An 18096-nucleotide genomic window follows, 5' to 3' on the forward strand; every position below is an offset into this window, starting at 1 on the left:
TACCTTAATAACGCCACTGTGCTTGTTTTGAACTAAGTTTTCAGTAAAAACTACCTTTAAATCCTACGAAAAGCAATGACGTTTTGTATTAAATTTAGATATAATAAGCAAGCGACAAATCCGAAAACATATATTGAATACTGATATTTTGTCTTAGTATTGCCATCTTTTGGATATAAAGTAAATGTATCCAGTAGCAACTGAGATTTATTAACCAATCGCTTTTAATACGTTCTGTATAATATAATAATTATTGTTGAAAAGATTAAATAACTCTTTCTAAACGTAATTGAACTTGAATCCCATTATGCATTGCTAAACAAGGTTTAGGATTGGTTCCTATTACCATAGTTAGCTATCTAGAACCACGACCTCTATCACCTTCGAAGAGGAAATGTTTATTAGCCATTAATACTGTAGACACCTTTAAATGTTTAGTTGTGGTCATATCCATTAGAAATAACGTGTTCAATGAACGAGAAAGTTCACATCAAAGAAGACTAGCTATAATGTATTTTCTTATGTTTATTATGCTGAAGCAATTGATTTATCTTATATCTAATAACTTTAACACCAGATGTCAGTTATTAAGACTGTTTGTTTTAAAGCATTGTTCCGCGGTTAAACGAATGTCTACCATTGAGAATATCGTTACCCGATGGAGGCTGTGGTAAGATAGCTGAAAGTTTAATACTACAAACTTTGTAATTTCATGATATTCGAAAGCGTTCAGGGCCAATAAAAAAATGTAGTGCGAGGAAAATAACAACAAAAATGTTTTCGAAAATTAGATTTTCTAGTAGTAACTAGGATATCAGTTTTGTTTTTATCTTGTTACATAAAGTAAGTCATTTCCGAATCCATTCATGGTTTGTAAAAAACTCAAATATGACATTAAATTAATCAAACAAGTCTTTAGCAGTAGAGTTTGGGAATGGGTTAGACATCCTGGTATTGGTATTAACACGTTTACTAATAAAGCAGAGACAACTGTTTCAACCTGAAGATGAATAAGGTAAAAACGTTGTTCTCTGCTTTAGTAGTAAAAATGTTAATATCCATACCAGCCATCCTGAGATACATTTTCACTTCAAGTGGGTTTCTTGTCATCAGATATCCTTTATGGGTCAGGAATTCCATGAAGTAGACCATCATAAGATTTTACTTTTAGTGATACAAAAATACAACTGGTTGCAGAGTGAAGTGGTAAACTTTGCAACTGATTATTTGATTATGATGGAATGTTCTTCATTAGATGCAACATGGATATCTGACACTCAGAATATGAAAAAGTTGATCAAAATCTCAAAATGATCCAAGAGAAGTGCTCTGGTATATATCAGAACACTCCTGAGAGAACCAGAGAGTTGTAAATTTAATTTTACTATAAAACTACATAATAGACCATCTATTCTCTCTTAACTGTATGAAACTGAACCACAGCATTGTTAACATACCACTGACCCACAGTGGACTAGAGAGAGATCTGGAAATCACATTATATTAAGAGCTGCTGCTAAACAGTTGTGGCACTTTATTCCACAGATTGTGTAGTAATAAAGACGTGTTGGTAGCACAATCCAGAATGTAATGCCTGCCAACTTTCAAAATTCAACTCTCTTCAAAGTCTGATGTCTCTGTTCTCTCAACAGTACATTACACACACAAAATATGTGCAAGTGTAGTTAAAAACCAAAACCAGTATGTTTAGTTTAAATCAGAAACTACTGCTCATATCTCAAATATATAAATGACAATATAAAATGAACACAATTTATACCATTTGTCAACAAGTACACAGGATATTTGTTAGGAGTAATGGCTTTTTTTAGAAGTATAAACAAATCAACACAACTATAATTACACATGCCAATACATATAAACAATTTTATTTTAAGTGTATATTTTCTTAAGTTTATCCATTTTTACTTAATCATAAAAATACATTATTTCACTAAAACTAATGATATTAGAGATATGTTAACATATGTCAATTTATGAATTTCATTTCAAATTAGGCTTACTTCCACACTGCATTTATTGCCTTTGAAACTGCACAAAGATTTTAAGACAAAAGCAGTTGTATCAAAATCAAACAAATTTAATTTTTTTGTAGATCAGTTTGTTTTTTATTGTAGTCTATGAGTTAGTAGTTATTTCACTGATTTATTAATCATTATTGTATAATAAATGTTTAAATCTACACTAATAGATCAATACCAAATTTCATTGAAACTAGTTTTTGTTTAAACCTGTTACTGTTCCATTAACATGGATTTAAACTTTATTGTACATTATTCTAAGTTGAATCCAATACTGAAACTGTTTATCAAAATTTGGTTTACCTTAATCTACCAATGGTTATAAAGACAAAAAATATGATTACAATAAGTTCTTATTTATAAATGTACATATTTGTAAAGATAAAAGTGTTTTATATTTTCCATCTGAATAGCACATACCCACTAAATGGCCAGATCATAATTCACTCCTAATTTTGAACACACTAAAATAAAGTATATAAAACAAATAACGTGTTACCTGCCCTATTTTACACTTTTGATTCAATAACTCCAGTTTTCTTGAGGCTATCTATTCTGTTTTTACTACTTATATAAATTGACAAATTTTTAAAAGTTAACATTTTTCAACATTGAACTGCATTTTGGACATAGCCTTAACAATTCAGTGCTGCCCTCTATATGCAAACATTTCACTCGCACAATATCCTCGAGATTTCCTCCTAAAATGATGTGTTTCCACTTGATATTGTTGAATGAAAATAAATGTGTGATAATCCCTTCGCTAACAAGAGTGCAACACACATTCCTACTGCAGCTAGAAATTAAGTAAGAAACGATTCAGAAGAAGTTGGATGAGATGTGTAAGAATCTACTGAAATTACATTTCAGTGTCCGAAAATATTAACTTCTGACCCGGCAAGTAACGACTTCTCGCATATCGCTAGAATCCCATCCCAAACTGGTGAAGTGCAACACACTATATTATGGAATAGTATATGGGAGACTGCATCTGTTTGTACCAGGGACATATTAATAGCAGAAAATGTAAATATGGTTCAGAAGTGCCATCTGTGTTGTGTGATTAGGGTTCATAAGACTGTACGTGTTGGGTTGACTCTAATTCAAAACTAGGCAGCATCACAGTTTGATTCACAGTAGGAAGAAGATCCCTACCTTCTTCACTTCAAGCTCAGTGAAGCAGAATTGGATAATAACATCCATTTTTCAAACTGAGTAGGGGCTTATGTTGACTAATCCTGGGCCAATCCAAAGCCAGACCACATGGAACCTGACATTCAGGCAGTGGTAGGAGGGTGGAAAGCCATCTGGAGAGATGAGATGTATTACACCTAAATAACACAATCCTATTTTCTACTGAGTGGAATTGGTTACATGTAGGGAGAGTCCTTCCATGGTTCACCACCACCGTAGCATGGACAAAATGATGAGTGGTAAGGATTCTCATGCTCCACAAGAAGAAACATAGTGAGAGCACATTGGCTTAATAGTCTTGTGAAACATTCCAACTCTTGAATGAGCATTATTTCAAGCGTTGTTGATCTTTCACTGTGTGTACTTGGAAAAATATACCCTAGCAGACACCACTGAATGTGATCCAGTTCTGCAAGAAAAAGAGAATTTAGTTTTGGATTTTCGCACAAAGCTACTCGAGGGCTATCTGTGCTAGCCGTCCCTAATTTAGCAGTGTAAGACTAGAGGGAGGGCAGCTAGTCATCACCACCCACCGCCAACTCTTGGGCTACTCTTTTACCAACAAATAGTGGGATTGACCGTCACATTATACACCCCACGGCTGGGAGGGCGAGCATGTTTAGACGCTGGAACCCAACCCTCGATTATTAGAGTCGCACGCCTACGCCTCTTGGCTATGAGAAAAGAGAAAAAACAAACTTAACTCTGTCAGAGCCATTTGGAAGAGGGTAAAATAGTGAAGGGAGGCAGCCCATAGCCTGTTGAATAAAGAGCCAGTGTGCATCAAGTGTGAGGGGTTGTCCACATGCCAGCCTGAACAATCTATTTCAACAAGAGATGAAAGTGAGCACCCAAAGGAAGTATAAAGTGCTGGATTAGATGTGAAGACACCTAGAAGTGTCCACAAACATTCACATCCAGTACAGGTAATGAGAGATAGATCATGGATTACAACAAGAGCAATGCATACCAAATAACAATGGACAAAGTATGCAATAAAGATCAGAGCAAGAAGAAAGATGAAAAACAGACTACAGATATACAGGGGTGAACACACTGTCACCTTTCAGTGTCACAAACGTTTTTAAGGAGAAAAGCATAATCAGGATAAAGAAAGACCAAAGAAGGATGGAAAAGAATAGTTGAGAAACAGATGGCACAAACATCACAACATTGATGACCACAGGCAAAATGAAGGTGAAAATAGATTTCATGACAGAGATGGTACAAGCAATAGGAAGCCAAAGGTTTAAATAAAAGAATAGTAAGGGCATGGAGAACAACATTCCTGTCCTAATTGGGAAGGATATGGAGAGTATAGATGGTGGAAAGAATGGAAGAGCACAGTGAGGAATTAGGAAACTTGATGATAAAGGGAAAACTAGAAAGTATTAGAAATTAGTATTCAGTGAAAGAGTACAATGAATAAAGGAGGACAAAGGATCCTGAGAGGGGGTTGTACTGATAATGCAGACTTTACTGCAAATGATTTGTGTAAGCATGACCAAAAGATATAAAGAGATTACATAAAAGCCCAAGAATCTCTTAAAGAAAGGAAACCTCCTATGCAGGAAAAGAAGGAAAGGGCAGAGTAGTGAAAGCCAATTTCTCCACTTTGTTTGGGGAACATGGAGAAATCAAGACAACCATCTTCTTGAGGAGTATAGCTGTAAAAGACCTTACGGAACAGGGCTAAAAGAAACCAGTTGTCCATATAGTAGCAGAGCTTCAAGCCATGAATGTGACAAGCAAAAACACAAACTATTCAGTAAAAAAAACATAGGAACCAATACAATGCCAAAAGGGAGAGCATGAAACTGATAAAACCTAACTTTGATGAACAAGGAAAGGTACTGTCTGGATGCATGAGAAATGGCATTGCAATAATAAGCATCTGAGTGATTTGCCTTGGTCATCCAAAATCTCAGAGCAAAAGACTACCAGAGTACAAGAAAAATTTCCATGGTAAATTAAGGTAGGTCAAAAAACTTGTTAAGAAATGAAAAATCCAGAACCAGATGCCAATCCCTGGTTTTCCTGAGAAGAATAAACAGACAGGAAGAAAAATCCTGGAGAATGAAGAGAAACACATTTAATAAATGTCATTATACAAGAGGTCCAACACTGCCTTTGACAGATGCTGGTGAGAAACTGGATCCCTTGGAGAAGAAGGGGTGGAAAAACAAATAGTAAGGCCCTCTGACAAAACTACCAAAATCCAACATTTGGCATCAAACAGACTCCAAATGTTTGCAAACCAGCAAAGCAGGCTCCTACTGTCTCTGAGCCAAGAGAGACAGTGCTGAAGTCTACAAACAGTGGAAGAATAGGTGAAAGCATAAGAAATGGAGGTGGGAGAGGGAAAGAAAAGAAGGAAGAAGATGGAAGACAGAAACTGGTAAAGAAGAATCTTTAGAGAAACAGAAAACAAGTGAGAATAAAGATGAATGATGGCATGTGACCTCAACACTTCAAAGAGTCAGGTAACACACTAAAATTACTCTGATAAAGGAAGGGAAATGGGCAAAGTTCTCCGAGATAAGAGGGAAACAAGTGTACTTCAGTGGAAAGGGTGTCTCACTTTAACAAAATCCAGAAACAGACCAACCAAGCACGATGTGATAGAAGTGATAAGGTAGATGAAAGTAAACTCACCTGATGATAGAGGATAAGTGAACACACATTCATCAAACCCTCAGGGGAACTGTGGATTGGAAAAGAGATGAATGAAAGAGATATAGCATAAAACAGTTGTAATTAAAATCAAAAGTGGGAGAATGTTGAAGGGTAGAGGATCTGACCTTTAATTCTAAAGAAGAGATTCCACAGTTTGGTGATCCAAGAAGGGAAATATACTTTGATATTAAACCCAGACATATGTGGCAACAAGGCAAGGAAGACGACAAGTCCTGTATGCACCAAAACAAAGTTGAGATAAACATTATTCAACGTAGACATAAATATCTGAAAAGGAGAAAAAGTAAGAGGCAAGGAAGTAATAAAGGAAAGGATTCAAACAAGTCAGTTAATTGTTTTTGGAATTTCATGCAAAGCTACTCAAGGGCTATCTGCACGAGCTGTTCCTAATTTAGCAGTGTAAGACTAGAGGGAAAGCAGTTAGTCATCACCACCATCTGCCAATTCTTAAACTACTCTTTTACCAAGAAATAGTGGGATTGACTATTGAATTGTAATGCCCCCACAGCTGAAAGAGCAAGCATGTTTGATGTGATGGGGATTCAAACCTGTGACCCTCAGATTATGAGTTCAGTACCCTAACTACTTAGCAATGTTGGGTTCATACTGGTCAGAAAGGAGAAAGGAAAGTAACATACCTGAGAAACAATGTCACAAAATTATGAAAAATACACTGGCAGATTCATGATAGTGTGGGTAGAAAATCTGGCAAAAGTAGGTGGTTGTAGAAACATCAAAATCCTTTTCATCATAAATGGGAAACATATTAATACCTTTATCAGGTTCAGGCTCCATGAAGGACTTCATTTCCCATTAAATTATATGTATCACTTCCTCAGCACACAGCCATTTTACTTGTTAGTCTAGCATGAACAATGCCTTGTTTTTCCGCATCAGAACAGACAAAGTGGAAATTACTTTCACTTGTGAGTTAGTAACGTGGAAATAAAAGGCCACAAATTATGCAGTTGTAGAAACGTTAGAAAACTGAAATCCAAATTTAGTATTTCTACAACAATTAGTAATTTTGTAGACACTTCCACCAAGACTATATTTCTGAAGATAACAAAAACTTTACGAATGAGTGTGAAACTGAGAAGTGGCGACTGAAAAATCAGTATAGATACAATCAGTTACACTATGAGGGTTTGTCTCACTCCTGTTAGTGGGGGTTGTTATATACAAACTGATATGTACATAACAGTGTGGCAGTATCAGAAGTAAATGTCATTTTAAATGGGAGTCTCAAAGTTAGTGGTCAGTAAAAAAAGTAAAATAGTTCACCTGTATGGGGTGGCACTGAATCAGGAGAGAAGGTAACATATTGTATTGGAATATTCTAGAAGTAAAACTGTATTAAATAACATCATACCAGGCCACCATTGCTCAGTAACATGTAACTTATTCTATACAGCTAACAGAAGAGACTAGTTTGAAAGAATTTCAGCCATCAACAACATATTTATATTTCAACTTTTAAATTATTCGTGGATACTTTTTATTGTTTTACTCATAAATAAACGGACTATTTCCAGATTCATTCTAAAGTTTTAAGACACTGGAGACAAGAACACACAGTTAAGTTTATTATGTTGTATTATTCATTGGTATTCAAGTCCAGCATTGCTGCTATTGTTTTGAAGAAGCCAAAGTTTCATCATCATCTGAAAATATGTCACTTCCTGTCATACGTGCTTTCATTTTAGCTTCTTCAGCCGTCATTTTTTCCTCTTCAGATGGTGACAGAGGATTACCCGCATCATCCAATTTTCCTGCTTTATAATCATCAATAATTTTCTTAGAATATATGACATTGAACAAGTCTTTAGCAGTGAACTCTCCTTGAGTTACATCTGGTGCTTGATAAGAAATATATGGCTTAAGCTAGAAGGAAAAAGAAATAAAACAAAGTTATTTCTCTACATAACAGCTTTGTCATGAAAATATATGTTGTGAGCTTTATATTATACATTGAAACTGCTTTCACAGACTGTATTATATGTACATATTTTGTTTCCATTTTGTACCATTCTATGTCACCATTCTTCACTATTACTGGTCATATAACTTAAGATTTATTGTTTTCTTTGTACAATTCAAGAACATTAGTATGTCCTTAAACTGTACTTCCAAGTTTCCTATGAACAATAATACAAAAAAAATATTTAAAAAGTTCTGAAAGGTGAGGTGTAAATGCCAACCCCAGCATTGCATTTAAGATTTGAGGTTAATTCTGAATACCAGCCCCAACATTTCATTCAAGATTTGAGGTTAATTCTGAATACCAACCACAGCATTTCATTCAAGATTTGAGGTTAATTCTGAATACCAACCCCAACATTTCATTCAGGATTTGAGGTTAATTCTGAATACCAACCCCAACATTTCATTCATGATTTGAGGTTAATTCTGAATACCAACCCCAACATTTCATTCATGATTTGAGGTTAATTCTGAATACCAACCCCAACATTTCATTCAAGATTTGAGGTTAATTCTGAATACCAACCCCAACATTTCATTCAAGATTTGAGGTTAATTCTGAATACCAACCCCAACATTTCATTCAAGATTTAAGGTTAATTCTCAATACCAACCCCAACATTTCATTCAAGATTTGAGGTTAATTCTGAATACCAACCCCAACATTTCATTCAAGATTTGAGATTAATTCTGAATACCAACCCAGCATTTCATTCAAGATTTGGGGTTAAATCTAAATGCCAACCCCAACATTTCATTCAGGATTTGAGGTTAATTCTGAATACCAACCCCAACATTTCATTCATGATTTGAGGTTAATTCTGAATACCAACCCCAGCATTTCATTCAAGATTTGAGGTTAATTCTGAATACCAACCCCAACATTTCATTCAAGATTTGAGGTTAATTCTGAATACCAACCCCAACATTTCATTCAAGATTTGAGATTAATTCTGAATACCAACCCAGCATTTCATTCAAGATTTGGGGTTAAATCTAAATGCCAACCTCAGCACTTTACAATTTGACATTCCTCTAATATTTTAATTATACTTTTGACCAGTTACTAGTAAGGAACAAGGAATACAACTGCATACACTACTTTTGCTGCTATACCTTTAGAAGGAATATTTTTTTTGTGTCATGTTAGTTCATTTTTGCATATGATTGTTTGTACATTATAAAGATGTTCCTTTTTCTTAAAATAAAATGTTGTTGGCCATCTACTTAACACAACACTCCTTTCAGCTGCACTTAGATGGTTTATGCATAACTAAATTGTCCAACATTTTTCTTTTCTCTCCTACAAGTTCCAATAGAAGCATTTCTGATTTCTGATAACTGGGATAGTAAGAGATTTTATTCAAATATAAGATCCTTACAAATATATCTTTCATAACAGAGTTACTGAAAAATCAAACTCAGAGGAGTTATCTTGAACTATTATATATTTTTTGTTACATAGAGTAAACTGAATTATTTCAATACACAAAACTTACAAGGAAATCTGACAATATCTATAGTTTTAATCCAAGTAAATTATCATTTTAAACTAATTTTAATGTAATTCTTTACCTCACAATTAGTCAAGTCAGGTACAATAAGTTCTGGTATCATTTCTGCATACTGTTTAAATGCATTTCCATGTTTGTAACCAGTCATCTGAACTCCTCGATCTAAGAGAAAAACAACATCTCGCACAAAAATCTACTTTGCCATACAGCTATACTGTAATTTAACAATTCATGGTCCATGGCTAGTTCTGGATGTGAAAGTTTGGCAGTTGTTAGATTCTGGTGTTTAAAATTTAAAATTATTTGGAAAAACATCTAAAAACTTATAATTTAAAAACATAAAAAAAATAAATTGAAAGTAATCACCTGCCTCATTAATATTAGAATGAAGAACAAATAACCATCATCCCAACAATAAGTGTAGTTCACTGTATCTGCATATCTCTCAAAAAAACAACAAGCCAATTTATCATAACACACATTACAATATCATATCAACTACATCACATGTTAAAGAAAACTATTCAAGAAATAACTTTTTGTCACGGTTTTCATTTCTACTATGATTACCTCTATAATGCAAGTTAATAACTCAAGATCAGTCTAACTATCAGAATAGGTTTCCTACAGATAAACAGTGCATTTTCAACAGTTTTTATACCTGAATTATAATTACCATTTTAAGCTATTCTATAAAACTATAATTATTTATCCCTGTTATATAATTTTAAGTTTTCACAGGAGATCATTGTGGAAGGAATTCTCTACATGTTATGAAAAAAATAAAATCCTTTTCACACCAAAAAAAAAGAAACTCAACTAATAATACATATTCTACATAACGTATGAAACCATATATTACGTGGTGAAAATATATATTTTAAGCTTACAAGGTTTATAAGCAGTTATCTCTACTTACCATATCCACTATACCATTAACTAAAACTAGATTATCTTTGATTTGATAATCGATTAATTGCCAATGTCAGCTAACTGACAATTATCAACTAAGACTGGGACAGTTGAAGTTGTTAATAACTGGAAACACTAACTTTGATTTGTATGCCCCTGAAGAAAAAAGGTCCACTTTTCAAAAGTGCTCAGGTTATAGGGTTTATATATATAGTCATTTCGATTAGTTGGTTATTTTCACAAGTTGTGACACACACTGATTAAACCAGATATCTGAATTTATCAGAAAAACAATGAGAAATTGTAATATCAATATTATGATCACTTGGACAGTTGCAAAAATAAAAAATGCTAACATTGGTTGATCAGGTACTTTCCTTTACACCAAGAGATGCAATCTTTGGTTAATCGGGTACTTTCCTTTACACCAAGAGATGCAATCTTTGGTTGATCGGGTACTTTCCTTGACACCAAGAGATGCAATCTTTGGTTGATCGGGTACTTTCCTTTACACCAAGAGATGCAATCTTTGGTTGATCGGGTACTTTCCTTGACACCAAGAGATGCAATCTTTGGTTGATCGGGTACTTTCCTTTACACCAAGAGATGCAATCTTTGGTTGATCGGGTAACTTCCTTTACATCAAGAGATGCAATCTTTGGTTGATCGGGTACTTTCCTTTACAACAAGAGGTGCAATCTTTGGTTGATCGGGTAACTTCCTTTACACCAAGAGGTGCAATCTTTGGTTGATCGGGTACTTTCCTTTACAACAAGAGGTGCAATCTTTGGTTGATCGGGTAACTTCCTTTACACCAAGAGATGCATTCTTTGGTTGATCGGGTACTTTCCTTTACAACAAGAGGTGCAATCTTTGGTTGATCGGGTACTTTCCTTTACACCAAGAGATGCAATCTTTGGTTGATTGGGTACTTTCCTTTACACCAAGAGATGCAATCTTTGGTTGATCGGGTACCTTCCTTTACACCAAGAGATGCAATCTTTGGTTGATCGGGTACTTTCCTTTACAACAAGAGATGTAATCATTGGTTGATCGGGTACTTTCCTTTACACCAAGAGATGTAATCTTTGGTTGATCGGGTACTTTCCTTTACACCAAGAGATGCAATCTTTGGTTGATCGGGTACTTTCCTTTACACCAAGAGATGTAATCTTTGGTTGATCAGGTACTTTCCTTTACACCAAGAGATGTAATCTCTTATACTGATTAATCAAATTAATTTATCAGTTCTACTCCATAATAACTTCCATCCTCATATTAATTCACTGTTAAATTTGTGCATTGTTACTGCAAAAGTATTCAGCAGTTAAAACATCAGCAAACAAGTCAATGACATCAAAATTAATAAAAAATAGTTGTTAGTTAGGGCTGCAACTTGTTCACTACTTAAAGTTGTAGATGTTATACTTGGTATCACCCTCAAGTAGTTGTATGTTACATGAAAGAAACACACTAAATGACAAAAAACAATTTCTGCCACTGATGAGAAGGTTTGTGGAACTTATGTAGTCCATAAAACTACACTTATGTGTTTGATCAACACTCAATAATTACTCAATGTAGTGAGCTCTAAAGTTTGTTATATTTTTCCTTTGAACATTTCCATTGATAGTTTAATCCTTGGCTTATATTTTGAAAAATAAATCTAATTTCCAAAAAGTTACAAACATATTCACTTAACTAACACACAGTATACAATCTAGTCACTTAATTTTTTTTTTATTTGGAATTTTTCTCATAATAATAAAGTTTATTACTATTGACAAACTAGTCAGTAATTTTAATACAGTAGTCTTATGAAAAATTGTAAAGAAAAACTCATTGAATATTATTAATCACATTTTCAACTTGTTGCAAGTTAAGTACTATTTTATAATTATGGTACATTATGATGTACAACAGTTTGGGGTTAAAATTAATCAAAACTATTATACTTGAAGACAATATTGGTTTTCAACATAAATTTTCTTTTATTACAAATGTTTAAGTCAAATATTTTTGTGTGAATTTTAAATGTTTCAATAATTTTAACTAAGAATTACTTTAAAATAAATACTTTGTCATTTCCTAACAGTTATTTAGTGTACTAGATTACGAAAAATGTTAATTTACATTTCTGAATAACTCCAAGAATTTTTGCCTTCAAAAATTGTACTTTTCAATATGATTTAAAATATCTCTACCCATTCCAAAAAAATAACTAATGATGTATAATCCATTTCTTAGTTTTCAATGCTCCCTTTATCTTTTTCTTGTCACATTTCACATGTCACATCAAATAAATTGATCATTTACTAATGACACACACCTTTAAAAATAGCTATAAATTTAAATACAACTGGATAAAGGAAGAGTTAAGCCTTTTATGTCATAACAGACATAACAGTTTCAAGAGAAGGTTACGGTTTCTTGGGAGAGCTTATAGTGGGAATGCAAATTTGAATGCTGTATAAACTATAATTTTCCTACACAGAAAAGGTATTTATGATAGAAATTTATTTCGACTCACATGATAGCTTTTCTTGATTAATGCTGCCTTCTACACACTCAGTTGCTTCACTCACCACTTCCACACATATAACCTCACTTTCATAATACAAAGATCAATCATCAAAATGGGGAAGAAGGGTGTGCATAGGTATTTATCAAAAATACAATTTCTGTGTATTAAAATTACAACTTTAATAAGACACTTACCTCTCTTCACATAATAACTAGACCCCTACATTGCTTTGTTGGGTGGACTGGTAAAAAATTATCAAGTTGGGCCCCCTTCAGAATACATTTAAAAATAACCCATGGAGCATTATATCTCTGTGAAGACGAAACATCAGGCAAACTTTCCACCCCTAATGAACTACAGTGTTGCTAAATAGACAGCAAAGAGGTACAAATGATAATTAACTATATGCACTCCAGGTATAGTGTGGACAGGGTATGTGAAACCTAAGTTGAAAGATATATTCCAATCCAAACCAACCAAACTGGGAATAGAATATTCTGTCTATTCCTTCCTAAACCACCAGTATTCAGGCTAAAAACAACAACAAACAACAGGAGGTCAAGTCCATTCCAAAACCAGAGGATCTCAAAATGGCTCATCCATTCCACAGCAAGAGTAAGTTTTTGACCAATCGAAGCCAAATGTGCCCATAGTGTAGAAAGGTAATAAAGCTAACTTCAAGGGTTAACGATAACACTGTTTACATTAAAATTACAATTTTTTAACATTACTACTAGTTATCAATGATACTTATTAAAGTGCACATTCCACTTGAAACTTTATCATCCCAATGAAATTGATTGACATTATGTAATTTAAAAAAAAGAAGCAGGTATTGTGGAGATATTTATAGACAATTCTATAACTTATGACTCAGTCATAACATAGAACAGAGGCCAGTAACCTCTTTCCACACAGGGGTCATGCCTGTGAGCAGATGGAGGGCCACATTAAGTTACAAACTTGAAATATTTTTTTAGGACAACCAAGAGCTGGGTGGATGTGATATTTCATTTGGGGATTGAGAGCTGGATAATTTCGACTGGCAGGCTGGATGCAGTCCATGGGATGTAGGTTGCCGACCCCTGACATAGCTAGTGTTATAAAAGGAAACACTAACTAGTGAAGTTATTAGGACCTACTAAGAAAATACATAAAAAATCATTATTGAACAATGTAAGCCATCCCTACATGGGCAATGCCACAGCATGCCTGATTAATAACAAGCTATTTTATAGAATACAATTTTTAATAGTTATAATGTTATCTTACAAACTTTTAAAACCATTAGAGAAAATAAAAATTAAACTAGAAAGTGTTTTCAAATAATATGTTAGGTCTTCTTGTATCAGCTGTAGTAAGTTTTAATTTTTACAATGAAGGTATATTACCAGTTAACTTTTCAAAAAGCCAGCTGTGTAATATTGTGTTGAAATTTTGGTATTTTGTACATGAGAGAAAAAGCCACTATATTAATATATTAGGTTGAGGAATAATTCGTGAGTGTTTTTAAATAATTTCATTCAAGCATTACATGCAAGACTATACAATACTTCAATGCATGAACACATTACACCCAAAACATTATGATACTTTATTTCATATAATACCTAGGTATATAGTATGCATTGTTGTAAACAAAATTGCAAGAAATTAAATGCAAAAAGCAGATGGTGTCGAAAATGCTCGATTTTGTCCACTTGACATTCCATTTAATGAGCTGAAAATGAAAGCAAAAATTAAAGACATATGAAAAGCAAACAGACCATCTATTAGAGCAAAAAATTATCTACCAAATGACATGAAATATTTTGTGAAAGCGTTTCATTTATGAATATATTTTTTTAACTTGAAAAAACGCTCACGAATTATTCCTCAACCCAATATTTTGTAAATGAGAGAAAGCCATTATATTAATATGGCATTTTGGAAGCTCACCATATGGTTCTTTAGTAATATAAGTAAATGAAAGAAAGTTAAAATAACATTAATATATTCTATAAATGTTTATTTGTTTTTAATTTTGCACAAAGCTACATTATGGCTGTCTGTGCTAGCTAGCCATCCCTAATTTAGCAGTGTAAGACTAGAGGGAAGGAAGCTAGTCATCACCACCCACCACTAACTCTTGGGCTACTCTTTTACCAACAAAGAGTGGGATTGACCATAACATTATAATGTCCCCAAGGCTGAAAGGGCAAGCATGTTTGGTATGTAGGGGATTTGAACACTCAACCCTCGAATTATGAGTTGAGTGCCTTATCCACTTGGCCATGCCAGGCCTATGGTATAAGTGACTAGCTCAGTCATGTTATAGGCCAGTGAATTAAAAGCTTTCAGTTTTATTAATGTGAATGATATGTAAATAAAGACAATTAAAAACATTTCAATCGTTTTGATAGAAATTATTATAAATGAAATTATATTATGAAAAAATCCAGTATGTGCAGGATGTCGTTTAGTATTCTTTAAAACAGCTGTAGTTCTTATAACAAAAACTTGTTAAAGAATCAAATTTTCATTTGTTAAAAGCTAGAATTTAGATAGAGTGAAAAAATGCAAGTTGGAAAGTCACTATTTATACAGCCATATCACTCATTTTTTAAATTCCAACTTCTCGACAATGAAAATCAAATTCTTTATTAAGTTTCATATCATAAGAATTGCAGCTGCCTTTATTGAAACAATACCAACACTGATGAAAACAAAACACTTGAATATACAGTCAGAGCATCTGGACAAAAAAAAGACATGAAACTTATGAAGGTAATATTTGTTTGTATTCACATTCTTATTAGTCAAGAAATATCAGTCATTGAATGAAGATTTAAATGAATCACTGAAGATTCCAACTATCCTTATTTCATAAAACCTAAAACAAAATCTTCCAAGTAATTTATAGTCCAATTAAAATAAAAACAATACTTTTTTTAATACTATATGTTAAAGGAATCTGGTTGATTTGTTACTAATTTCTGAAAAAAATGGAGGGGGTTGGATACCCCTAGAACCACCTACATATACAACATCACATAGTAAGTTATTAATTTAAACAAAATGGAATGTGTTTGACCCATCGATGGACTCCTCCTCAAATTCCTCATTTGTTTATAATAACACTAAAGAACAGCAATTAATTCTTGACAGGACAACAGAATCCTTTAAACTTTCTCAGAAAGAACTGTATCTCCTCATACTATGTTAAATAATAGAATTATTAACTCCTAAAAAAAGAAAGAAAAAATGGTGGATGGGGCACAAATTCCCCCTAGATTCACATCTACATATATTAAAGAAAGCAATAATTAAGTCTTTGGGAGGGATAGACAACCTTCACACAATCTATTTCACAATGAAGTCATCAAATATTCAAGGAGAATTTCATTTTGCCTTTTAGCTAAATAAATCTGTTATTACCATTAGAACTGCAGGAATTTCTGTTTTAACACACATGCAATATTACATTATTTTGTGAAAAAAAACACTGTCAGTGGTACAAACTATTAAAAGACTTGAAATTAGAAAAACCAGTTTTTACACACACTCAGTTCCTCATGTTGTCTTCAGTAGAAACTTTGAGACCATATAGAATGTTATCACAATCAATTCTCTTTAGAATCTTTAAACATCTCATTCAGATGCTCACTAACTCTTCTTTTTTTCAAGAGAAAACAATTTGAGAGATTTCAGCATTTTCTTATATGACATCTCTAAACCAGGTAATGTCTTAATAACCATTCATTGAACCCTTTCCATCAATTCATTGTTTTCACTCAGGTAAGGGGCCCAAGACTGAACACAATTCTCCACGTTACTTTCTCCAAGTCCATTCCCTTGGTTGTGGTTTTGCTAGATAATATATAGGGACAACAGGAATCTCATTAATCCAACCATACACATTACTATTTAGATGACAAAGCATCTGACTACCTTAAGAGTCATAGTTACTTCTGTCGTTTATCAGCACTTGATCGAATTTCTTCTCTTTGACATTCAGAGCACTGTACAGAAATCACACTGCATCAGCACCATCCAACAGCCATCACAAAGCTTCGTTTTAATTAGACAGTCAGATTCTCTCAGTCCCTGCAAGTTCCAAGTCTTTCCTAAAGTAAGGAGCTCATGACTGAACACAATACTCCACATGTGGCCTAACTAATGACATGTACAATGAAATTGTAACCTCTTCAAACATGTATTCAATATTTCTGTAAATACAACTTAAAATCCTATTTGCTGTACCAGTAACAACAGTACAATGCTTCGATGGTTTTATAGACTGATTAACTATTACTCCAAGATCCATTTCCTTCATAATTTGTCACAAAGTTATTCCCATTCATATTATGCTTGTAATTAATAATATTAAGTACAATAACCCAAATGCATTATTATGCATTTACTATACTTAAAACCCATTTGTCATTTATTTGTTCAAGTCGCTAAATGATCTAAATCCTTTTGTAAATCAGCAGCATCCTCTTCACAACCAATAATACTCGACTTTAGTATCAAATACACATTTATTGACTATTATTTGGTTTGTGTTCGCTTTGAGTGTTAAATTTTTGTTAAACAACAAAAATGCAAGTAAAAGTAATTTTGTACCCGAAAATCCAGTATTATATATAACATACGCTGCTAAATTACAATTTTACTTAAATTTGAAATAAGATATTATTAAATTTACATTTACTGATGGTTCAATTACTTACGGTCCACCAAGCCAAGTTTGTTCAAATTTGCTTTATATTCTTTCGTTCCACGTTTATTTGGCATAGTGAACTTTCGGAAATTTCTTTTACCATACAGCGCATAACTTTGAGAAATACATCTCCGTTGATTAAAACCATTGGTCACGTTGATTAATTTTAAAAGCACTCTAACATTTGGAATCGACGCCATAAGCCTATCTTCCTGGGATAACACTGCCCTCGCAAGTATTATTATAATACTACTTAAATATTTGCTTAACTTTTGTTATGAAATAATAAAAAAAAAGTGGAGAAATTGACTCTTTTTTATTTTTGGAAAAAAAACAACAACAATCTATAATTCAACTACTTGCAGAATAACCATTTCAAATTTTATTCTACTGTCTTAATAACTACATAAACAAATAATTTATTTCTAAACTATAAACATCCAACGTCCAAGTTTATAATTTCTGTTTAGCCAAGCCGAAGAAACAATTTGGTGCGATTCCTTTTGGTGCAAATTTCACATAAAA

The 18096-nt window shown here is 33.2% G+C and overlaps 1 protein-coding gene across 1 annotated transcript; it reads right to left on the reverse strand.

Annotated features, from left to right (window-relative positions):
- Positions 1–7394: 7394 nt before the first annotated feature.
- On the reverse strand, positions 7395–17797 carry LOC143231663 (large ribosomal subunit protein mL41-like). Its single transcript, XM_076466236.1, has 3 exons — positions 17582–17797; positions 9492–9592; positions 7395–7817 (listed from the first exon to the last, which is right to left on the reverse strand). Exons 1-3 carry the CDS (start codon positions 17769–17771, stop codon positions 7563–7565), a joined length of 546 nt encoding a protein of 181 aa, XP_076322351.1. The 5' UTR covers positions 17772–17797; the 3' UTR covers positions 7395–7562.
- Between the last annotated feature and the right edge of the window lie 299 nt (positions 17798–18096).

This window comes from Tachypleus tridentatus, chromosome 11 (assembly GCF_004210375.1).
Source record: "Tachypleus tridentatus isolate NWPU-2018 chromosome 11, ASM421037v1, whole genome shotgun sequence".
NCBI classification, from domain to species: Eukaryota; Metazoa; Arthropoda; class Merostomata; order Xiphosura; family Limulidae; genus Tachypleus; species Tachypleus tridentatus.